Source organism: Salminus brasiliensis, chromosome 22 (genome assembly GCF_030463535.1).
Source record: "Salminus brasiliensis chromosome 22, fSalBra1.hap2, whole genome shotgun sequence".
NCBI classification, from domain to species: domain Eukaryota; kingdom Metazoa; phylum Chordata; class Actinopteri; order Characiformes; family Bryconidae; genus Salminus; species Salminus brasiliensis.
In genome coordinates this window covers 13257491-13283639 of record NC_132899.1, presented here as the reverse complement: position 1 = coordinate 13283639, position 26149 = coordinate 13257491, and the positions used below count along the sequence as shown (strand labels likewise).

General features: G+C 39.7%; 1 protein-coding gene across 4 annotated transcripts in view; it reads right to left on the bottom strand.

Annotated features, from left to right (window-relative positions):
• Positions 1–12379: 12379 nt before the first annotated feature.
• Positions 12380–26149, bottom strand: part of cdh10b (cadherin 10, type 2b (T2-cadherin)) — a 68725-nt gene continuing 54955 nt past the window's right edge. For 3 of the 4 annotated variants that reach the window (XM_072667198.1, XM_072667200.1, XM_072667199.1), the window contains 7 exons: positions 25834–26021; positions 24860–25113; positions 21681–21817; positions 19684–19802; positions 19389–19497; positions 18062–18313; positions 12380–13554 (listed from right to left, as the gene is read on the bottom strand). In XM_072667198.1, coding sequence (XP_072523299.1) covers positions 13064–13554; positions 18062–18313; positions 19389–19497; positions 19684–19802; positions 21681–21817; positions 24860–25113; positions 25834–26021 — 1550 coding nt within the window. In that variant the 3' untranslated portion in view covers positions 12380–13063. The remainder of the gene's footprint in view (positions 13555–18061; positions 18314–19388; positions 19498–19683; positions 19803–21680; positions 21818–24859; positions 25114–25833; positions 26022–26149) is intronic. The other variant, XM_072667201.1, reaches the window with a different exon arrangement.

The window sequence follows — 26149 nt, the reverse complement described above, 5'->3', positions numbered from 1 at the left end:
TATATAAACTATCCACCCATGCCAGACCCCACCACCACCCATGATAGACCAGCGGCACACCCTCCTACCATTGCTACCTGTCTGATGACCATGTTGAAACCTGGGTGGACTCTTGGCTGTCTACCACTGTTGATATTGCCACTATTAACTATCATTACTCTGACCATTACTGCCAAGACTATATTAAGTTATACTACACCATGATTATTATATTATGATTATGATCAGAGCAGTTCAACACGATTAATATGTGAGAGTTGGCATACGTATTTCACACATGTGGTCATGTTTTTTTTCCTTGTTTCTTCTAAGAAACCATGTTTCTTATTCACAAGGTTTTTCTGTAAGGGTTACGTTGTCTTGTTTTTTTCAGGAACTATAGAGGAGCAAACACAGTGGAGGGGACGCCACAAGCATCAGAAAGGACTCTGGATTTTCCTGATCTCACACTTCTTTGTCCTCTTGGTTGCAAGAAACAAACAGGTAAGACGTTTATGACTTTTGATACACAGAAATTTGAGTTACCAGCACACTCTCTGACTGCTCGACACACACAAATTGTCCATCTGAAAATCACACAAACAAAATATATAAAATCTATCAACACATCCGGACAAAATGTGTCTCAACAGTCAACGCATGAACACAGACACAGTTTGTGATCAACACACAAAATTCGTAGATTTTTCCTATGTGCCATCCATCGATACACATGTTGTAGTGGCAGATGTGAAATGAGGGCTCAAATTGTTATATTTAAGGGCTGCAAAACACAAGAACAGCATGCTGTCTCACTTGTTAGTTGTTCACATTGGGACTATGTTAGTTAACTTTCATGGGGGAATCTAAAATGTAGAGTTACATACATTTCAGCCGTAGTGTTAGAAATTGTGATGTTACAGGTTGATCTTAATGATGTGGTGTGGCCTTAAATGTGCTGTGCTTCCTGCTGTGTACAGTGATTGCCCCTATGTCCAGGGTGCCCTGCTATGTGCAGTGCTTCCTGCTGTGTGCAATGCTTCTTTATGTGCTGTGGTTCGTCCCGTGTACAGTGCTTGCCACTATTGTGTGCAGTAGCGCTTCCAGTTGGGTGTAGTGTTTCCCAGTCTTTGCTATGCTTCCCAATGTGTGCAGTGCATCTTGCTGTGTACAGTGCATCTTGCTGTGTGCAGTGCTTGCCCCAATTTCCAAGGCTTCTTGTTGTGTGCAGTGCTTTCCAATATTTGCTATGCTTCCCACTGTGTTCCAGTGCTTATTGCTGTGTGTAGTGCTTGCCCCTATGTCCAGGGCTTCCTACTGTGTGCAGTGCTTTTGCTCTTTTACTGTGTTCTGTACTTCCTGATATGTGCAGTGCTTTTCACTGTGTAATACATCATAATATGCATTGTGGTTTATTCCATGTGCAGTGCTTAGTGCTGTGTGCAGTGCTTGGCCTCATGTGCAGTACTTCCAAATATTTGCTATGCTTCTCACAGTGTGCAGTTCTTCTCGATGTGAGCAGTGCTTATTGCTGTGTGCAGTGCTTGCCCCTATATCCAGGGCTTCCTGCTTTGTGCACTGTGTGCAGTTCTTCTTTCTGTGTGCAGTACTTTCTGGGATTTGCAGTGCATCCCACTGTGTGCAGTGCTTTCTAAAATGTCCAGGGCTTCCCACTGTGTGCAGTGCTTCCTGCTAATTGCAATGTCAACTGCTGTATTCAGTGCTTGCAAAAAATTGCCATGCTTTGTCCTGTGTGCAGTGCTTTCAAATATGTCCAGGGCTTCCCACTGTGTGCAGGGCTTCCCGCTATGCGCAGTGCATCTTGCATCTTTCTATTGTGTACCATGCATGCATTTCCTGATTAATGGGCAAGTAGAAATGCCTCTTTGTCCTAAATGTTTGAATGCTGGTGGCCTACGTCAGTTCTCATTGACTCCTGTCTACATAGCTTCTGGCAGCCATAGAGGCTGGATTTTTGCTTCTGAACATTAATTTGTAGCTGCTGTAAAAAGTTGGAGACTTCATCAAATAATACAAAAATGTTCTGACTTAGTGTCACTGACCTCACCTTTTAATGAGACGTTTGAACACTCAGTATTTCTTGAAAGTGCTGCAGGGGAACACTGATATATAAGATTTTTAATGATTACTTCAGTCTCCATTAAGGGCTTTCTCAGTTAATCATAATTTAATGCAGCCATTCAAGTAGTGCACAGCTACAGCTACAACTACGTGTTCAAATGAACTGTGTTTGTACTAAATGTGATGCATGATAAAATCTCAAGCCATTTTACCTGGCTCTTGTATCTTATGATGAAAAAGGCTAATAAAAAGGTAATATTTTGCATGTAGCTCACTGTAACTCATGTCCACAAGGTGGTGCCACATGCTTAGTTTTGTGATTTGATTTCTCTACATTTGTGCCTTTTTACCATTTCACTAGCTGAAGGAAACAATCATAAGTAAAAAGCAGCAATTATTAATACCATATAAACGCTAGTCTAAACATCCTAAATCATGAGAAGGTAGATACTACAGACGGCTAAATGAACAAATGTATGTTTTTTTTTGTTGTTTTTTTTTTTTTTTTTTGCTGCACTCATTTATTTATATTATATTATATTATATATTATATTATATTATATTATATATTATATATTATATTATATATATATTATATAATTATAATATATATATTATATTATAATTATATTTATTTTTTTTGTTGCATAACCTTTCACATAGGTAATTATGGCATGAATACTAATATAGCAGTAATTAATCACATTTAACAGTAGGTGGTGCTACATACTAGGATATAATAGGAGGGACATCTTGTGCAAATGGAAACTTAGACATGTAGATGCATGCAAAATGAATCATACTTGAATGATACCAAAAATGAAGTTCTTCTATGTACTAGGCATAGATCTAATGAAATATGCCTTTATATTAGTTTTGTTTATACGTCTGTCTGCCTGTTTTCATCTGTAGATAAAGGTAAGTGCAATCCCTTTATTATGCCAACATTAATCAGTATCTTGGACTGATCTGGAGCTTCATATGAGGCCTAAGTTGGCTCATGAGTAGTAAATACTTGTGAGCAGTGTAAATAAATACCGGAAGAGGGAGGTTTGAATAACGCGTTTCAAACCCAACTTTTATTCAAGTTTTAAGTGTTTTTTCAGCAGAAAACCCTTTAACATCTAGATTTCTTGTAGTTGGCACATTGGTGGAATGTACATTTTCTGAAATGTCATAAATAATGCAAGGGCCCAGAAATTTTTTTTTTATGCAATTCAAGCAGGTAAGCATACATTTTCAGTTATTTAAATATGTTTTTGTAACTCAAGTAGCTCAGGATATGTATTGTCGATGCCATGCTAAAACCTTGCTAACCTTTCCATGTTAAATTCTCTAAAATCCAACTTTCAACAACAGGAGACTGAATAAACCCTAACTTTCAATGGAAGTCAGTGTAAAATGATTTTATTTCAAATTATTTTGAAGCAAAACTATTGGCCCATTTTGACACAGTGTAAGGAACAACTGCCAAATTCAAATTATGTCAAAAAGTAAAATTCTGCAAAAATGGAGATATACAATTTTGTGTGACAGCGACGATATGCAGGAATACAAATCTCCATCAAATAATCAATTTAAGAATTCCTAAGTATCATATAAAATGTAGCATTTGCATTCAAATACTGTAGTTTGTTCTAGTATCCAGATGGATCTGCCCCTTTAGGGAATGTGTGATGGGAAGCAGTGTGACAGCATTGAGTATGCTCATGCGCTTGAATTCATGTTTTTAATTTACCTTAGTTTAACTCATATAGCCTAAGAGAAGGACCTGTGACTCAATTGAGCCCAAGAAGATGTGTTGTATTACACCAGCCAGAATCATCTCAGTACTCTTTTACCTTCTGCTGTTTCAATACCCTGGTGTTTACGCAAAACTCTAACGTGTGCCTTCAGTTTGGCAGCTGAAACTATAATTATCTAAATCACCCCCCTTACAATTCTCTCATGGCTGTCTTCTCCTTGCTTTCTCCCTAAACTCCCTAAATTGCACATCCTCTCTGTCAGAGGACCATGGCATCAGCATTAAGCTGGAAATGACATGATTGGCATCCACTGCCTCCATAATCATCTGAGATGTGATGAATGCATATTACTGCAGCGGTAGAAAGGCAGGCTACCCGAATTCAAAAACAGCAATTACAGTTTTCCCCCAAGAAAATCGCCCAGATGGAAGCAAAATATGCAACAATTTGTGTGGTCATTAAAGCAGCTCTGTTTTGTTTAAGACTGTGATTACAATATAGCGGGTTTAAGCCTTTATTTTATGTGCTTAGAAGTCATTTGTACTGACGTGCGTCACTGAATGAGGTCATCGCTGTCACTTAAAATGGTGTTTCATGGTTATAGGCCTCCCTTTTTGCCAGTGTTTGTGTAATGAAGCTTGCAATAGTATCACACATGGTGTGCTTAACAAAGAGAGGGAGGAGACAGTTGAAAGCCTAGGTCTTAGATTTGGCAGTGTGCTTTCTGTTCTTCTTTTCTGATTCCTTAAAGGGGGATCGCGTGTTAAATATTGACAATGAAATGAGCATAACTGACATTGAGACATCTAGGTTTACTTTAAACCTAAATCCAAGATAGTGCACACTGCAGTAGATAATCTGGCAAGGTTTCAGCATATCCATCTAAAAACACCCCTGCAGAAGCTTTAATGGAGATGCTGAGCATTTTTCCCCTCTACTGTGTAAGTGTCTGCTCTCAGGGAGTAATTGCCAAGTTCTCAGTAAATTAGATTAGATGTACTCTAGGAAAAGCTTTTATGGAGTGAAGAGCATTTGTGAGTTATAATCAATAATGCTCATAATATCATGTCTTAATGGTGTGTTACTCCCTTGACACTGTAACTTTAAGATGTTGTATTGTCCCAATTGCATTTAGTTGTACAATGACTTTCAAATGAGTTACTTAAGACCTGACACACAACATAACCGCTAAGTGGCCAAGCAGGAAGACACACAAATATACGTGTGTGTGTGTGTATATATATATATATATATATATATATATATATATATATATATATATATATATATATATATATATATATATATATTATACACAAATGCTAGACCTTTCAGAGTGCTTGACAATATATCAAACTGTTATCCCAAATTGGTTCAGAATCCCCCTGTACCACAACATAAACGCAATGTATCCCAGAGGTGCCCTCCACAGCTTGTTAGGCTGCTATCCTCATAGCCAAGCTCCTCTAGAGCCTCTGCCCCACTATTACCCTCTGCTTCCCCAGAGACCTGGGCTGCTTTTTAAGTTTTTAAAGCAATGAGCACATCCTTTGGGACTGTGGGACGGTATGACTCATATGATTAATCATCTGACTGGTTTCTCTCATCATGCACCCTTGAGTTAGCACTGAAGAGCCTGTTTACTGTCTGTGCCATGACTGTGCAAGGTTTATAGACTTACATATGAATCCTTCTCCATATGGTGTGTGTGTGTGTGTGTGTGTGTATATAGAATTTATATATATATATATATATATATATATATATATATATATATATATATATATATATCATGAAATGACTTTTTTAAGAGCAAGGTAGAGGCCAGGACAGGATGCTGTCCTCCCCCTCTATTTGACTTTCTCCAACTCACCTCTCATCTCTCCTGTGACAGTTTTTTTTGCGGTTGCTCTGGTTAAGTCAGGTGGCTGACCTGTCCTGTCACATCACATAGCACTTCCATTATTGATTGCTAACCTGCAGTCTGCCTCCTAAAGTCACTTGCTGCAGGAAGTTTATGTGTCAAATAATGTCAGAACAGCATACATTAAACATGATGTCATGTTGCCAGTTCAACAGTCGGTGACACTCTGGGAAGGAATGTGCTCCAAACAGTCTAAAGTGAAGGCAAACTTAACTAGTTACTGTGAATTATTCATTCTCAGCAGAGCAGTCTTTGCTCATGCTGTGAAGAACAAAGAATAGGTCTATGGAAGAGAAGAGACAAAACTTTGCCATCATATCTGAGTCCTGTGCCTGGAGAAATATCCCCTATAGATATTAAATGCTGAGCGTGCGCTTTTAAAACATGAGAAATAACACAGGAGCACTGTACACACAAGTTAGTCACTATTGGGCATTATCGGTCATAGCCTCATCTAGAATATCATACACATGGACTGTTCTATGCTTAATGAGCGCTGACACTGCTGAAGTGAATACAAGAAAGGTATGTACTTCACACATTACAGTCCTTGCTGACTTGACAGTCCTTTACTGCACTGTAGAACGGTAAAAGCAAACGCTTGATATGAAAGCTGAGCTCCAATCAGCATCCAGGGCCTGTGAAGCACGCTGTAATTGACAGCTTATTGAAGATTGGCCGTTCGACCTTCTGCCAGCAGTCAACTTGTGAACTGCCAACGTAGCATTAACGAGAAGTCTTTCATGTATTATTCTATGTGGCACACAGATCGTTTATGACGCCTCTTGAGAGAGAGTGTTATGCAAGCCAGAGAGCTTCTTGCCACCCTGATCCCTATGATCATCCCCTACGATCTGTGTGATTGATGTGTGCGAGGATCTTTTCCCATCACGTTACCGCGGCAACCCTGCAGTGTCCCTCAGGACGCAAGACATTTCCCACAGTTCGTTGCAGTGCATGGGTCATTGCTCTCTCCAAATAGCTCGCTGTGTGATGCCTGGTCCCCTACCCACTCTAAAAGCTGTGATTAAACTGTTTCCACCTCTACAGGAAGCCATGCTTTGCGTCAGTCTTGCCCTGTTGGTGGTGAATATCCCGAGAAATCAAAAAGTCATGACTTTGACAGCCACTTTTATGCTATGGCAGACTAATGGTGGCATTGCGTGTCACAATTTCCTCTTCTGATTGAGAAATAAATGAGAGCACCACATGCGTTTTAAGGGCTTTTAATGTGACACTGTCTGCTGCTCGGTGTCATTAAGGCTCATTTGAAACATTATCAAAGACAAACGATCCCAATTAGACATGAAATTTATGATGGAAGAAGTTTCACTCTTGTCATTATTAGAATGTTCTTTTTCACGCAGTGGTCTGCTGGAGCGCCAAGGTTCCATAAAAGTAATACAGCAAATGTGTGACTGCTCAAATTACTGGCCCCAGGAATGCAGTGTTCTCCTCAGATTACCTTTACCTCTAAGAAATAATGGCTTGAGAGATTCTTACTTGGTTATTTCAGATCCAAATGGCAAATATCTGTTACAGTGTTGCCCAGAAGTTACGTCTTGTCTTAAATACTTATGTCCCATTAATATATAGTGACAGGGTGTGTGGTTTATGGTCACCTTGAGCTTATTTCAGACCTCAGGTTTCTTTTTACACATTCAGCTTCAGCAGGTCATGCTGTGGCCTTGCCTGGTCATAGTTTTAGCTTTGGAGTATAACTCCCTTTAGCTACGATGGTCCTTCATTGACTCGTTGGTCATATTCACAGGTTATGTAAGGGTAATGTGTGCAGTTTTAATGTCAACTTAGAGCTGAAAAACAGCTCTGAATAATAGCTTCAGACATACTAAAATCTAATCTCAGTGGTAAGAGCACTCATTATACCTGGTGATGCTGTAATGTTGTTGTTTTGTTTTACCTACATTATATTATATATAAACGTACATTGTACAATGTAGACATTTATTTAATGTTTCTTCTGAAAATAGAGATATAAATAACAAATTTACTCCCCAAACACTGCTATGTGGATTTGATTTAATTTATTCAGAAGAGCATTAGTGAGGTCAAGTCACACGTAGAATCACAAAAGCCACTCAAACTCATCCCAAGATGTTGCTCCACTCCAGAGAACCAGTTCCACTACTCCACAGCCCAGTGCGGAGGGGGCTTTATAACAAAGTCAAACTCTTGACTCCCAGGGTTGGCAGTTCTTTTTTTTTTTCTTTTTTTTTGTGACTTTGAGCAATGAGTGCACCTGCCTGAATTCAGTAATTATAAGCAATGTCTGATATAATCTGTAGACACAGAAGAATCTTTCACTTCCTGTCTTCTAATAAAGCCAGCCTTATGGAAGCCTGACTGAGTCTTGTGAATTTAAGGCAAAAATCAATATCAGCACAGATGCTGTTACATACACAGAATGGCATATACACACAATATTGGTATCATCAGTACAGAGCCCCAATACCATGTAGCAGTTTCTGATATGCATGCATGCAACTGACTGATTAAGCCACTAGATCAAGCTTAATTGAAGCTCATAGTTGAGATGAGCAGTATCTAAAATCTGTAACGCCGGTATTTGGAGAGATGCCATGACCAGCAAGGATTTCAAATTACTTATATTAGAAACTAAACCATGCCAAAAAACACAGCGACTTTGTTCAAGTAAGTACACAGAAGCAAGCTACTTAGGTACCACCAGCTATATCACATATTTACACAAGAAATGTAATACTTTAAAGGACTGCATCCATAGTGCTGAGAAACAAATACCATTGTGATGGCCATGAAGGATTTAGGACTACTTAGTTTCACCACTAGTACATTCCAGCCTGTTGGATATTAGACTGACCTGAAAATACCTGTTAAAGACCTAATGTAACAGCACATTTTACATGATTGAAGGTTTATGTGATTAGAAATGACTATTCTGTGCTTACATAGACCGTGATCTGCCAGCCGCATGAACTACTAATCAATGAAGGCTACTTGAGAAAGCACTCCGTGTTCTAGCACCATTTGAGGAGTTAACCTGCAATCTTAGGAAAAACACAGAGATGTGTGTCGGTACAGGACTGCAAGGATCTGTTCAGTGCAAAACAGTAGGTAATTCAGCCTGTAATTTTCTCAGAGGACGAGGAAGAAAATTACAGGCTGAATTACCTACTGACTTTAACTAAACTCAGTGGTGGTCCCATTCAGATACATGTCTTCATGTGTTTCCAGGAAGATGTTGCTTTGCATTTCTGGTCACCGCTTTGCATTTCTGGTCACCGCTGTGCTTTGTGTTTAGTCTCTGAGCGTGCATATCGATCAGGTACTCCGGTAAATATGAAGCACTTTTTAAGTTGCGCAAAGAAAACTTTGGATGTTTCAGCAATAATATGATTTAAGTTTAGTTAGTAATTCACAAATATTTATGTTCACAGTGTGAGATCACACTATTCCATCGAAGAATGGTACAAAGCAGCCAATGTAACTTTGTAACCTGAACCCACACCTCAACGTAAACCTAACCAACTACACCTAAACATAATTATTACCAAAACATTGGCTAACCTGAACTTTACCCTAACCATAACCTACACTTAACCCTTAATATGAAACCCTAAACACAACCATAGCAGAATGTGAAGTTCTTACCATTTCAGCAGGGGTTTCCCTGCTTTCTTTTACTTAGTATAATGGAGTAAAGCCGAATGCTGTTGCTATGCTGCTTATTTAGTTCTTCTTCAAGTTCATGACTGCATAGGTTGTGTGTATTTGGCAAAACTGCGCCACCAGTGGACGGGAGCTCCTTGTGAATCACAAAATATGTACAAATATGCTTGTGCAAATGTTACGAATTTCTTGGCTTAGTGGGATATGTACAAATTTGAGATCTTATTGGAACTTTACCCCGAACTGAAATAAAAGCATGTGTCTCTACATGTGTTGAGAATTGTGGTTATGACAAAGTGACACAAGCTTATAGGCACTATTAACTTTTTTTGGCCTGTGGTAATTTTATTATCTATCAAGTAGCTGTTATCATTACTTAGTATCAGCAGATACTTGAACATGGGGTATTCTGTCGAAAGGTGATATTGGTGCATCCTTAGCTATACTCACTTTACTTGGTTGGTCTATTGTAGATGCCTCGTAGATGCTCACCTCACATTCAACTAACATTTAAGTGAATAACTATTAAATGCAGATGAATTCTATTTGGTTTAACTCTACACCTTCCCCTTTTAAAGAAAGGTTTAGAGTTTGATTTAAAGTGTAGGTTTAGGGTAAGGTGTGGAGTTACATTCATTAGATAGTCATTTACATTAAACTTATAGTTTATTTGCATGTAATACATATGTAATATAAATGTTCGTTAAATGTCAAGTGAGCAATTACGAAGCGTCTATAATGGACCATCTAAGTGAAGTAATATATTATTTATACATGCATTGTTGACGTCTTGATGTTTCGCTAATTGTGTGTAACTCTACAAACACTTAGGGAACTGACAAAGAAATTGGAGTAGCAACCGAAGTTACATGTACGAGAATAGCTTCTAATTTTACTGTACATTCTCTGAAAAGAGTAAATAAATAAAGAGTTTGGACACAAACACCTATGAGTGGAAAGAGACCACCACAGGACCACCACTAACCAGGTATTATTTAAGTGCTGAACCATTCTGAGCACAGCAGTGACACTCACATGGTTGTGGCATGGTAGTGTGTGTGTGTGTAGTGGGCGCTGGAGCAAGTGCATCAAGCACAGAAGTTACACTAGGTTTTGCACCAAACACACTACCCTGCCTTTTGTGTACCATGCATTTATATGTATGACATTTATCATAATAATTTCTGTAAATGTTGAAAAATGAAGATGCAGCCTGTAGGTGATCATGATCAATGATGCTACATTGATGGCTGTGTTTTACTGCTATATTCACAATACTGCAAAGTTTAATACATGTACCTTAACCATTGCTCTGTATTATTATGACAGTGTGGGTACATGAATTAATAATGACATGATTCATTGCATTGTCGTAATGGATAACTCTGCTTCTGATCTCTGCTTCTCTCTTTCTCTGATTCTCTGATGGTTTGAATTATGCATATCCCTATACAACCATTAACAGTGCTACATTATGAGTGTTGGTAAGATGATTCCTTTTGTAAGCAGAGGAAAATGTGTGATGGTTACATTTGAGAAACTGTGCAATGCATGTGAAGAGAAGACGCTATATGCCTGTGTAGTAGGCAATGAAGAGCTCTTGATCAAATGAAAACTAGATCTAGCTTGGCAAAACCTGCACTGTTGATGCATGGTTCCAGGAAGCAGAATAGCAGATTTACATTGCATATGAGGATCAGGTCATAAATCTAATGCTGGTTGTAGTTTATCTTCTTTTATTTCCTTGTTGTATATGAGATTTACAGTAAGCCACCTAAGAAAATGTATTCCTATACACTTTGTTCCTCTATGATCATGGATATTTTCAAAAATGCATTAAGCTGTCTAAAAATAGCAAATGGGTAATCATATAAACAACCGAAAAAACAGCATGCTCTTCGGGCACAAATCCAATGTATTAACCAATATTTAGGTTATTTATCGTACTTCATAGGACAATATGTGCTCTTGTAAAAGGAATGTCTTGTGCAAAGGAATTGGCCTTGAACGTATCAATGTGGTGTTTATATTTTATCTTGCTTTTCCTTTTTAACATCATTTAAAAATGCCAGCTGATTTCCTGATACATGTACAAATTTTAAATGGTGATGAAATATAACAGACTGTATTTTATATACATATACACATATATACACACAAATATATGCTTTATGCTCAGAGTTACAATCACAAACAAGAGATCTCTTGTTCATTTTGAATCTCTGATTTCATTCGGTCAACAGTATTAAGTTTTTCGTAACAAAATTCTTGCCTAAAGTTTCTGGAAAAAAAAAAATGCAATTGGGAAAATGCTACTTTTCTCCTCCGCAACCTCTCTTCGAAAACCAACTTTTCTGCCTGCCACAGCATATTTCCATTTATCTGAAGTGCAAATTGAAGCTGCACTAGTTGTTAATCATCTAGGGACATACAGCATTGAGCAGTGTATTAGGTGGTGATGAAACAAGTTCTACCAAAGGAATGAATAGGTTACACTGTGCAGGTATAAGCATAAATGCCTTCATTTCTTCTTTTGCTTTTCTCAGCGGTTTACGATTCTTATTGTCTTTGCAAAATTACAATTTTCATGTTCATCTGTGGTGTTACATGAGTTTTTCTAGTTTATTTAATAAGGAAATTGCTGATTTATGGAATCACTTGCGAAGCAAATAAAATGAACAATAGCAATGAGGGTCTACAACAATTTTCCTATTATCGCACAAAACTCTGCATTACCTGAGGGACATTATTTTCATGGACAGACACAGAGTGGGATCATTTCTGCTGTAATCTTCTCAGCAGCTTGGTATTTCTCATGTCCCTTGAAAGAAGCTCAAGGTCACCAATTTCACACATCGTCTTCAGAATAGGTCAAGTGGTAAAGTGGGTCCAATGGACCTTTCGTATTCGAAAGAAAAACAAATAAAGAAATGAAACACCAACAGAACCTTAGTGTGGTTTAAGAATGAACGCTCACACATTAGAGATTTTCAAAACTTTATTATCAAAATAAGTATAAAAATATAAATACAGTATAAAACAATGACAGCATTCAGACAACATGAAGAGTGTATGTTCAGTATCCTACAAGAGCACACTTCATTTTACAGATCTAATTCAATGTGCTGAGATGAATGCACAGTTTGACAGAACCCATACAAACCTTTCACTGGGACACTTCCTCTTAAACAAAGATACCAAATACTTTACATTATGTTCATAATTGTAAAACTTGTATACATGTACCTATTTTTAGACTTGGTTGGCGAGAAAAAGCTAAGCTAATAATCAGATTATTTTCATCCATTTATTTAGCAATAAACATCAATAGTATAGAAAGCTGCTATCACTGTTCATAGATACAAAACACGTTTTTCACACCATGGATCACAACATATTCCTAAACTTCGAAGGCATCTTTACTGAATAAAAAAGAGAGAGAGAGAGAGAGAGAGAGAGAAAGAAGGAGGAAGAAGAAGAAGTACTAGAAGAAGGAGGAAAAGAGAACTTTTGTGTAAAATGTTCCCAGTAGTTGAGCATGGTTTTCAAGTCTTCATTGATTCTAACTGGATTATACTGCTGCGTAAAAGAGTGGGTTTCGCGTGGGCGTGAGTTCATGTAGTGACACGAGTCAGAATGCACAGTACAGTATTACAACTCGGCTTTAAGTCTCTCTTGGTGTCTCTTTTCCTATATACATGTCTGCCAGTTTTTTGAATGGTGGCCCCCAGTGGCTAAGATAATCAAAATCCTGGTCGCCCTCAGTTGCCGCAGACTCGAGCGAACTGAGAGATTCTGCCAGGGAGCCGTTTCCTTCATAGGCGTAGGTGGCCAGTGAGTCATAAGGAGGTGCTGTGGGGTCGGAATCGTTCTCTTGAAGACGGCCGTTAATGAAGTCCCTCACGTCCGTGTTGTCTTTTATGGGAGAGATGCGCCGGAAAGGGAACAGCATTTCTGGAATAATGTCGCGTCGCATTTTGTTGGTGTCGATGACTTCAGGATTCCTCAGGGTTCCGATATCGAAGGCCTGCGTGTCCTCCTCTCCTCCTCCCTCGTCGTTGTAGCTCACCACGTTGTCCCTCACGTCCTCTTTGGAAATGATCAGAGGCTCCTTTTTTTTCTGCCTCCTCAGTGCCGCAAACAGGACCACGATCACTATGGAGACGGGGGCAGACAAACAAAACATTACAATCACTATGGAGACAGTCGAGATCAACAATGCTCTGTGGTGTCTAAGCGTTCTGTGCGTGGAAGAGAGGCAACAGCCAGAGCGGCGACTGTGGAGAAAAATGACTGATGCTCGGCAAAGATCACTATAGCAACAAGAGAAAAAAAACGTTGGGATCGAAAACCAGGGACTGAACACTCATTGAGCAAGTTGACCAGAGAAACAGTGTTCGATACAAGGGGAAAACATAAAATTGCAAGGCCTCCCAAAAAAAAAAATGAGACCATATAATGAAAAATTTCGAGTTTATCGATTTACAGTATGAGTGTGAAGTGTCAATTAAAGCAGTGGAAAGAAAGGGGGAGCTAGAGAGCCAGGGTATGCAAGGCACTGGGTTGACTGAGGTAGAGAGAGAGGAGATAAGAATGGAACCAGCACCGCATAACACTGCAGAGAGCTTAGCAGAAGATGCAGAGGAGTGTGTTTCAAAAGGTGTCATGCGCTTAAGATCCTCATGAATAGAGTGAGGAGCGAGCCACACTCTGTTGCTGATAAAGACTTAGTACTGCCTGGGGCGATCACCTCACAGTATTAAAGATTCAGTGGAAAAAAGAAAAAAAGAGCTTTATTCTGCGTTTTCCTTCTTCTCTTCTCCGCTCACTTCTGTGCTCATGTCATAGAACAAAATGTTCCTGCTCACGTGTGATGGACTGGACCAGACCCAGCGTGTCGAAGGATCTTCCGCTTCTGTTTGCACACTTTAAATCTCGTCAGGCGTTTTGTCTGAACTTCTGTAACCATAAGAATGTGGCTTGGCCATGAAACCCGTTCCTGTTTCCGAGTGGGGAGGGCGCAGTCTATGTTGGGAAAGAGAGCAGGTGCTCCAGTTTGCAGCTTGTTTTTCCTGATCAGCGCCTGCTCTCTCCTCTCAGCAGGTAAACGGAGAGATTGCCCCTGCCTCCCACTCAGGTGTTAATTATGAAGGAGGCCCTGTAGGGGGGCTGCACGCTGTGTTCGGCCCAACCTGGTGGGCTGCAGGGTGGGGAGGGCTTGTTCTGAGGTCTGGAGGGGGGGGGTGAGGAGGGGGAAGGTAGAGGTGGATGTAGCAATCTCTTGTCACGGCCCAATGCTCCCCTTCACCGTGGTGGGTTGCGGAGGTGAATTAGACAGCTCTTCAGAAAGACGGACTGGAGCAAGGAAGCGATGGAGAGAGGGAAAGAGGGTAACAAGCAGATGTCATGATATTGCGCTCAAGAGCCGTAAACGCTAAGGTTCAACCTTCGCTGCTATAACCTGTCTACTCAGGATAAAGGCCTGGTGGAAAGGGCTATTTAGAGAAGGAGAGAGAGAGAGAGGATGGCGGACCTGACCATGCTTGATTTGCGGAATGCTATAATATGTGCCAGTTATTGAAGTTGGAGATGGCAGATGGAATATACGGTGAGAGCCTGTTAAATATAATCAGTTGACACTGACAAGGTGTCAGAAATATCAGCAGAATGTTGCTAATTATGTGCAATGCATTCATAAATGCACATGCATATCATGTATATTTGTATTGGAATTAATGTGCTTGCCTACACAGCTAGTAAATTAAATTGGATTTGTCAAGACTCCTTCTCCTGCACCGTTCCAGCTTGTAGAGGCTGGTCGGCTGGTCTTAGTGACTAGCAGGAAGGCTAGCATGAAGTCAGTCATAGGCTCCTCTTTGGTGTACGCCGCTGTGGCCACAGGTCCACACAGTCACTGTCCACCACTACGTTATAGAGGTAAAAAAAAACCTGCTCTGTTTCATCGCCAACTGAGGGCCTGTTTAAACCTGGCATTAACATGCATCTTCCAGATAGTGTCTGGATCTACATTGACCAGATTTACACTTGTTATTAAACTGCATTTCCAGTGCAACCAGATTTTATTTTCCCTACACATAAAACACATAAACGCATACATCATATCCAAACAACTGTTTCTCATCAAAATTGTCCTGCTCTGGGAGACTGTGAATAGTTTAGAGTACCGGTGGTGGTTTTGTAATGTAATGGGACAGTTTATGGTTCTCTATCAAAAAATGCACCGGACTAAGTCTTATACGGCTCTCAGCTACGAGTAAGTATTGGGAGCGCACACACGAGAGAGAGAGCGTGCGAGCAAGGGAGATGGAACAAGAGGAAGAGAAAAGCCGAGATCCACAGTAATTAATTACTTGTATTAAAGTTTTTTCGACAGACGCATTACCAGTTGCCTGAAGGAATCCAATCACAGAAAACACATTTGTATGAAATGTGGATGAAATCTGTTCCCGTCCACCTCCGAATGTGACTTGAAGGATCCAATTTGGGGGTGTTTTTTGTTAATGCGGACAAGTGAAATCTGTAAGTAAGCCGATCAATAAAAATGTATGTTAATGCCAGGTGTGAACAGGCTCACCGGCGGAGTTACAGATGCAGTCGAACTGAATTTTCAACACTAACCAGGTTTGCCACAATATGGCTCTTGTCACAATTTCATCAAGGATTATATATGTTACTATGTTTGTAGATTAAAAAAACAGGACTTGCAGGACTTGAGTTTACCTGTGCTTTAAACTGAGCAGTGAAAAGAACAGCAGGTAGATGTTATCCTCTGTTAACCTGGATGATGCAAACCAATAAAAATGCATCTCTAAAACAACCCCAGTGATAAAAGCAGCTGTTCTGAATCAGATAATATTGCCTTAATTAAACCAAGAGACAGGTTTGGTCAAGTAGCATATTCTGAGAGTATTGACGGTTTCTTATTGAGGTGCCTCTGAACATAAACACAACATATTTTAGCTCTTCGCCTCTTTTCCTCAGAGAGAACTCAAGTTATTCAGAGCTTGGTGCTTTGTTCATCCTGTGTTAACTTAGAAACGGGTAAACGTGGTGTTTTACGGTGTCAGGCAGGAGCATGCGACCTACTTAGGGGCTTGCAAGAACACAAAGACCTTTCTGTCAATTGCAAGCATTTAATAATGAAAGCTTTTTTCCCCCACCGCTGCACTTTTAGAGACTGAGAGAGGGAGGGAGAAGGGGGTGAGAGAGAGACTTTCTATAAGCATCACCTAAAGTAATGTCTTAATAGGGTGCCCTAGTTTTGCCCTACTTTTTGATACCTTTTTTTTGGGGGGGGGGGGGGGGGGGTTGTAAACGAAAAATTAATAAATAACTGCAGAAGAAACAGTGTGCCATATCTCCAGAGTTGCTGGAAGTGGTTGTCAGGAAGGCTTGGACATAAATCAGTAAGCAATGTTTGTGTATATTCTGTACCAGTTTAGCAGGACTTGTGAAGTGTCGTCTGCTAATGATGATAAATGTGTGCTTACTAAGAATACAAGGTTTAATTTCATTATATAAACTTAAAACCACACAAATTCCACACCATGGTTAGGGTACTTTGGCGTGTCATTAAGTGGTGCTGGGCATTGCTGTGGCCAGTAGCTGGCTGTGAGTTTCAGAACCCTCTTCCAGTGATTTACACTCCATCATTCATCAAGGATAGAGTAGATTTAGGTCAAAACACAGTGGGACAGCATAGACTAAGATATCTCTGACATACTTAATAGACGGCCCAATCAGTTTCAGGTAGATTTATATGTTCTTAACAATAAAGGTTCAGAAATGGTTCTTGGTTTAGTTTAATAGTCCTTTGTCCAAATTGATGTAGAACAAGAAAACATTGAATGGAGGTGCTTTTAACTTTTGCTTTTTTGGGCTCTCAAATGGTGTGTTAGTTTAAAACTAACCCTGGTGGGATTGCTCGGTTAGTGTGACTTGTTAAGAACAAGTGAGAACACTGTAATGTTAACCCTGGATGACGGAGGCCCCATTACCGTCAGTCTTTGTCCACTTCCAAAAGGACCTCAGTGTGGTCTGTTGGATATATATGAATGCAAAATCCAAACATTACTAAAGCTGTTTTCACACTGAACGCGGGGTATACTATTGTTTATATTTGTTGGTTGAGCATCTGATATTTCAGTGTGAATGCTAAGTGTTCGCACTAAATCCACTGTTTGATTTTGCCGATATGTTGTCCTTATGTTGTTGTGGCTGTTGTGAGTGGATGTATGCTTATAGTGAAGGGTGTTACAGTTCTGATTGTGTTTATATGAATCCTGCATCCCCATGAGCCCAAACATCATCATTTTGTATCACCATAGAGTGGAAGTGCTGGATTTAGGTGGAATAACTGCTCAACTATGGCCCAGCATGACAAATAAGTGTAGAAAGGGCCATAAAGGTACCCTGAAGTGTTTTTGGAAGCACAAAAGTAAAGTTCTAGGGTCTATATCTATCAATGGATGGTTCTTTCTCTTAGAACCGTACCTCCAATATTCAAGAGCCATTGAAAAGATTTCATTTTTAAGAATGTCCATTAACTTCCGTTCAACTAGAAATTATATTAGGGTAATGTCGAAGAAGAATGAAATATTCTAAAATAGGCATGATTAACAGCAATACTGGCATTACTCACTGAGCAGTATGATGATGCAGAGTAAAATGGCCACCAGCGCTCCAGTACTTAGTCCAGCGGAGAGCAGCAGGGCTTCAGTACTGCAGGTCTGCACGTTCCTGCTCCGGTCACATGCACACACCCGCACGGTCAAAGTGCTGGTGCTGCTCTGGATGGGGTAGTCGTTGTCGGAGATCACAACGGGCAGCAGGTATGAGCTCATCTCATGCCGGCTGAAGCCTCCCCTGCGTGTCAGTATCCGCGCTGTGTTATCTGGATAGTAAACATCATCACCACCATTAAGCAGCATTTCTTTGTTATCAGGACTAAGAAACAACTGCCTGATCTTTGTCTGGTGTAATCCCAGAGGGATTTATTAGTAAGCACGTCTGAACTTTTCAGTAATGTCTTATTTTTGATCAGCTTACACAAAGTAGTGCATGTCATCTTGATGGAATTACTGGTGAGCCCAATTGTCAGTTATTAGAGACTTTTAGGACAGACAGCAGCAGGGGCACAGTGGCGCCCAGTCGTTTCATGCAAATTTGACTCCCACCATCACAGCCTGTTGTTCTACTACAGCAAAAACACCAGTTTGACATACTATAAGTGACCTTATTTTGCATTGTATTGTGTATTAACTCTATTCCTTCAGTTAAATCAGAGTAAAATGTACAACACTTCTGGATAATTGGTAGGGGTGCAAGAAAACATTGATACGCTTGAGTATTGCGATATTATGTTTATCAAAACTGCATTGATTCATTTTCAAAAACACAGGATTGATTTTTATTGAATACTTTACATGCAAAGATTTGTAGCAGACATCAGCTAGATATTAGGGTTGTACCCTGCCCTCGGTTCTGTTGGATAACACTTTTACTCCGATTTTATGCATACAGTGGTTTGTTTCTATGCTATGACAGTAAAAATTGTATTATGTAAAACATATATTATATCCCCTTACAGAATTGATTTATCACAACCCCTAAATTGCAACCCCTGCATCATGATACATATGATATAGCCAGGTTCTTGCCAATACACAGCCCTAATAATTAGTCATTTTTTCCATTCCTCTGAAAACAGAGATATGCAGCCTTAGTTAATAAAGACTGTATTACACTCCATTTCAACATTATGTTGGAGTTGTTGCTTAGTGACTTTGTGTGGTGATGTGTGAACAGATTTATGTCTAGTTGCTGTAGCCGTCTCTACAGCCATCAATGCCTAAAGTCCCAAATGTTGACCAATGACACTTCTTCACATCTTAGTGGTGGACTATTTCAAGGGACTTCATGAAATCGTCAAAGTCAGCAGGGACTGGATTTGGCATTGTGACCTTTACCTTCATTGTCATAGATGGTGAAGTTAGGGTTGACTGTACTCAGACTGAAGACAAACTTGTGTGCGACAACAGGTTCATCTGTATCCACTGCACTTATGGTCTGAATGAGCTAAAAAGACAGCAGGAGAGTATTATCAGCATTCAGGTTATTTTGATCATTTCATCAAGAAGATATTTGTAACTTCACACACTTCATTTTGGACACTAACTGAGTTAAAGAATCACATTTGATCAAAAGCAAAAAATGTAAATTATTTTGCTTTAAAAGACACAAACCAAGAATGAGATTCCGTACCTCACCAGCTCTGGCATTTTCACAGACAAAGGTCTCGTAATACATGGCGAATTCAGGAGCATTATCATTCACGTCCTGAACTTTGATGAATACAGGGACTCTAGTTTGCAGAGAAGTACCTGAATGCCAGAGAGATGTATAAGCATCTGCAGGCATACAGGGGTGAGACTTCTATACATGCCTACAATATCATAATTAATGGAATTGGATAGTGGCTGTTTGGTAGTTGGCATCAAGTCATTGACTGCTGCAAAATGAAATGCCATGAAGTGGGTTTAGACATTTGTTTGGAACTGGGCATTCAAATGTACACTTCAAAATCCATTCGGATGATGCTATCAGCAGAAATGACAACGAAACTTGTTTATTTTGGCATGTTTTACAGTTGCATGTTAAACAGTTACTTTTTGTCTACACTTTCTTTATACCATCTGATCTGACAAATCTGAAGACTGGTCCAGGTTTTTTAAATACTTTAACAAATTGCAACCTCACCATTCTGTTCTTGAGATAAACCAGTGGTTTGGTTCTTGTGATATACTGTCTGAGGTTTCTGGTGTATTATTTTATGGTAATATTTGACACATTCTAGCATTCCAGGTCATTCTAGCATGCCCTGTTTTCCTTCTTTACTGAAAATATCCTTAGGTTATCCACCACTGTAAACCTCTATGACCTACAAGGTTGTTTTCTATTACTCACCAGTGTGTGCTTGCTGCTTGAAAAACTGAAAAACAGTCCTGACTGTGTCTGAAGCTTTGGTTTTTCAGCTGTGATTCATGCTTTATTGACAATGATGCTTCTGTGGTCCTCAAGTTGACAATGACAACTGATTTTAGATACAGTAATGTTTAACCATCTTTGTAATAGAGATGTGTGAGTGTGAAGAGTTATTCAAATTGGTAAATAACCTTTACATCAAGTGAAGGTTCTTTAGACCTTTGGAAACATCTCTATTACAAACATGGCTCTTTATGGAACCAATCCTGATTCTTCAGTGGCATTGCTCAAAGAACCATGTGTAACACTTTTATTTTAAGGTGTGGCCAGGAAACTGAATGGAAGCAGCCATTTTTCGCAGATGGTGGAGGCTTATAGTGCATAAAAGTCTGTACTGCCTCCATAACTGCAGACTTTCAAACCTGCAGTTGGAGCTGAAGAGGGGAGATAAACTCCATATTAAATCCAATGGATTTAGAAAGGCATGTCATACAAGCCCCTGTATCTGTAATGTCTAGGTGTCTCAATACGTCCATATAGTATAGATGTAAAAAGCCTTTAATTAAAGCCAACATTCTGTGTTTCAACAAAATAGTCATTGGCTGAATTTAATTCAGTGTGGATTTGAAATGCACAGATGAGCAATGACAATAGTCACTGTCCAATTACTGATGGACTGCACTGCATCGGTTTTTCAGTCCTGCAATAGTGCCAGCAAATATCCTTTTACAGAGAACACAATTACGGATGGCGCCGAATACGCTTTATGTTTATCTTCAAACATGCTTTCGGCTTCAGGTTTTATGGATTTCTCTGAATCTATATGTGCAACAAAAGATTTACTAGTTACAATTTAGGTTGGAGTGGTTATAGAAAAAAATAGCTATTATTAGAGGCTTTCGAGCTACTACTGCTTAGATGTTTTATGGGTGTGTTTTTTTTTTTTTGTTTTTTTTGTTTTTTTTGGTTGTTGCAAGCAGGTTGTTCATCCTCGACACAAAATTGAAGTAGAATGCAGAGCCCAGGGGAAATATTTCTCTACATGGGTGAATGTGAACTTTATTGAAAACAAGACAAAGCAAAACTGCCTGTGCCTCTCAAACAAATACTGCTTCAGCTGACAGTTGAAATTCGGTGGAGCTGCCTTTTGTTTCACATTTTAATAAAGCATTTTCTACCCTTCTAAAGCCAACATGAAAGCATTTTAATGTTAATTGCGTGACATTCATTCCTACCATCACGGCTGAAGGAACAGAAACAAAACAAACTGTGCTTACTGATTTCTGTGGCCAGGACTGAGATGTTGTGCCATTTGGACGTCTCTCTGTCCAGAGCTTGCAGAGTGCTGATGGTGCCATTGTTGGAGTTGATATTAAACAGCCTCTCCAAGTCTGTGTGCCGATCAATGGTGTATCTGCACAGAAGAATGGCCATAATGAATGTGAGGCAGAAGAAGAGTGGGTATCGTCAGGCGAAAAGAGAAGGGGTGCACAGTTTCAGTTTTTTTATTATTATTTTTTTTTTTATTTTATTTATTTATTTTTTTGTGCATGTCTCCACTGCAAACAGAGTTCATCATACAGTCATCATTAATGATCCGGAACAGCGGCTGCATTTGGGAGGCAGCCAAATAAACACTTAGACTCCAGTTTAATATTCATAAATGTTGGGGTGCATATGGTTTGACTTGCTAATTGGGAGCTAATGTGCTAGCGGTCAAATGTATTGATATTTAGTTCAGGCATAGCAAAGTGACTAAGGGTATTTGGAGCTAAGGTAATTACTATTCTTTAAAAAAAGAAACTTGGGGATTTTCATAAATTCATTTTTGATTTGTGGTATCACTTTACTTGGATGGTCCATTATAGATGCCTCATAGATGCTCATCTGACATTCAACTGAAAATGTAATAAATGCAGCTGAACTCTAAGCTGAATGTAAATGACTGTCTATTAAATGTAGCCCTACACCTTAACCCTAAACACTAACCCAAACCTAAACCTAAACCTTTAATCTAACCCAGAATCTAACTCTAAAAGGTTAAGGTTTGATTCAGGGTTAGGTGTAGGGTTAAATTTAATATACAGTCATTTACATTCAACTGGAGTTGAGTTGCATTTAAGAGACAGTTAGTTGAATGTCAGGTTGGGCCATCCAAGTAAAGTGATACCTGATTATTTATTACTGGTTATTTAGTTACATGTGTGTACTGCTTAGCTATAATTAGATGTGAATCTTTTCACCTGGGAGCGTCTGCGTTTTAATAATCAATTCCATTCAGCTGCAATGAGCGTGGCATTTTGAGATGTCTCCTTTGAAAGCACTCAAGTGCTGATCACTCCTGACTATCCTATTCCTTTTGTTGTCAGGAAGGAAGCAAAGGAAATCCTTCATATTAGACCCATTTATCAATGTCAACTTATATATTCTGCTGACATTTAAATATGCAATAGCGTACGACACGCATTACAGAACCAGAGCGACAGCTCTCCACGTTTCATATAATCGCTCATTGTGCGTTTGTGTGTGTGTGTGTGTGTGTGTGGGGGGGGGGGGGGGGGGGGGGGGGTTAGGAAGCAACAGAAAACAATGCAGGCTCTTTCACGTCAAGTTTCTGACTTATAGAAGTTGGAAGGAATTCAAAAAGGTGGGGGATGGTGGGATAAACACTGTCTGTATTCATCCTGCTCTGCTTCCACAGGGAAATCACCAGCCGAGACCCCATGAATAATTTGCTTTTCCTCCCTCTTACCACGCAAGTACAACAACATAGCCACACACATAAACACACATGCGCGCACATTCACTCACTTGGGGACACGTTGATAGATTTGATTTAACCAAGCCGAAAGTGTCAGATCAAAGATGGAAAGCGAGAGGGAGAAGGTGAGGAGAGATGCCGTTTTGATGGACGCTTGCGTGTTGGGACGTTTATTGGCTTCCAATTTGAATACGCTATACATTAAATTAACATATTTGAAATGTTAATATAATAAGTTTTGGTTATTACCGACAGCAGTTTATCATGTATTCTGAACTGTTCCTCAGCAATGCTTGAACTTTTCACCAGCAGTTCAGTCTAACAGAGACTGCAAAGCTACATTTAACTGGAATGAATTATATCCCAAATCATCTTGGGCATGGTAAACAGCATATTTGCTGAACACCTACAGATTAAATTGGCTCGGATGTTGTGTTCTTGGAAAACATTTCATGCACAATAATGTAGACTTTTACCTTAAAATAGCAGCTTAAAAATCATTGTGATGCTCCATTGACTTGTACTAGGGAGTTTCTACTAACTGCACTATTTAACTCTGGTGAAGTGGGCAGGACAGCACTTGCAAGAACTGCATAACACTGCATAACCCATATGTGTGTAAAATCCTGAAATATTACTCCACTGCCTCAATCCACATGATTCTTCTACTTTCACTAATGGTTCTGTATTTCTCAGGTTGTCCAGAAATACATGTGTAAAGCATGTCCTTCTTTAGGGGTGGCATAAAGAGTAGTCAGAATTCTGCTCTTACTGATATAGAACAGTGATTCTGAACTCTGGTCGTGGAAGCACACTGCCCTGCACACATATTGCTTCCCCTTCTCCCAACACACCTGGTTTAACCAATCAGTTAATTAACAAGTCCTTTTAAAGTTGCAGAAGGTGTGTTAAAGCAGGGAGACACCTAAAATGTGCTGGGCAAGGTGCCACCAGGACCAGGGTAAGAAACACGGTTATAGAATCTATACATTATGTGGAGGATCTTTAAAGTTTGAAGGCCTCTTCATTCTCACACACACTCCTCCTTTACAAAATTTGTTATACAAAGAACCACACACTTAAAAGTTCTTCAGTGAACCAAAAATAGTTAATCTAATGGGCCCTTTTGGCACATTCAGTATAAATGTTCCTAAATGGTTCATGGCTTGGACGAAATGGTAAATGTGGTATATAAATGGTAAATGGTATAGAACAGAGTACCTAAATTTTAGTCCTGAAAGGCTGGTGTCTAGCATAATATGGTGATTTTTCTGGTCTAATACAACAGTCACAAAACTTTGCTGGACTCTAGCCGCCCAGGACCGGAATTGAGGTATCTCATTATAAAATGTTCCAAACATCTGGTCATGTATGGCACCGGAGAACCTCTTTTTGGGTTCATTTGGCCCTTTTTAATGTATGGAAAGCTTCTGTGTTTGCTCATTAACAGTGTTGTTGAATTGCAGTACAATTCTGTATTCCTTTAATGCGTTAAGTTCCAATAGATTTTCAGCGGTGATGATTTCTATCTGAATTAAATGATAGAAGTCTACAGTATCCTCTCCTGCAGATGGCATCATCACACACATAAGCTAAATGGGATGTGGTGCAATTTGTCGTGAATGGTTTGAATGGTGTAATGGTTTAATGGTTTCAGTTATATGTACTTACTGAAATTTAGAAAATGTCACTCACTTGACCAAATGATTGGCGGCATCAGGGTCTCGTGCCGTTACCGTGCCGACAGAGCTGCCAGGCGGCGCATTCTCATCCACTTCAAAGATGTAATGGCTTCGGCCAAAAACAGGTGGCTCGTCCACATCTGTGACCGCAATCCTGACTGTGGCCGTGTCACTGAATGGACCTAAGTGACCAAACTGGGGGTCCACATGCGTATTCGTCACCTGCACTCGCAGCGAGTATGTCCGCTTGCTTTCATAATCTAGCGGCTGAAGAAGAGAAAGAGTTAAAAGAGAAATAATGAGATATTTGAATAGGTCCTATTTCCCCTTTGGATTAAAAGGAAGGCTTACTTCTTCAGGTCTTTCAGCTTTGGCCAGAATAGTGCATTTGACTGTGGATTAATGATATCCTTTAGCTGCTGTTGGGCCTGAACTTTTCTAATTCTAAAGCTGAGCCACTATGTGATACTCTTGTTGAATGGTGCTTATCACTGCTCCCTTTCTTCTATGTTAAGTATCTTTTTTGTTAAGGCATAAATGACTGGTCTTAATACATCCCTTTAATTACGTGCAGATTAGAGATTGAAGTTTTTTTTTCTTTCTTTTTTTTTTTATTCTGTACTTCAGTATCTATCTCTGATTCTTATTTTAGCAATACGATTTGAATAATTGCTAGAGCTTCTTCAAAGCCTAACCCTACGGGGAGAGAGTGAGGGGAAGCCATAGGCAGATTTCACCAAGCAAATAGATCCCTATACTATTCAAAAGGGAATAAGGGAGACCTTGGCAATGAATAGAATTAAGCACCTTGGAGAGCTAATAGGACAAGATGGCATCAATCTAAAGGGTTACTTTCTCTGCACTTTCAGCTCCACAAAGCTGTGTGCCTGCACATGCATGTGTTGTCAAAACTAGTGTGTGGAGGATAGGGGGTATATAAGTTCATGGGTTCCTATTTGCAGCATGTTTGAAACATGAGCCGTTCACCTTCTTGACTGTGATCACTCCCTCCTGACTGGTTGCATCCGTGACCATGCTAAACACATCCTGCCCGTCGCCGTCCAGAATGCTGTACCACATTTCTGCGTTGACCCCGGCATCCGCATCGTTGGCCTTGATCCTCCCAATGGAAGATCCTACTTCTGCCGACTCAGGAGTGGTGAGGTGGTAGGCACCTCGAGGAGGAGCAGGAGAGGTGGGAATGGAGAGAAAGCAGTGAATAAATTGAGTAAACAGCAAGGTGTTTGAATGAACTCTTTTGTTCTGTACTCCAGTGCTTCAGAGTATATTTGTCTATTTGTTT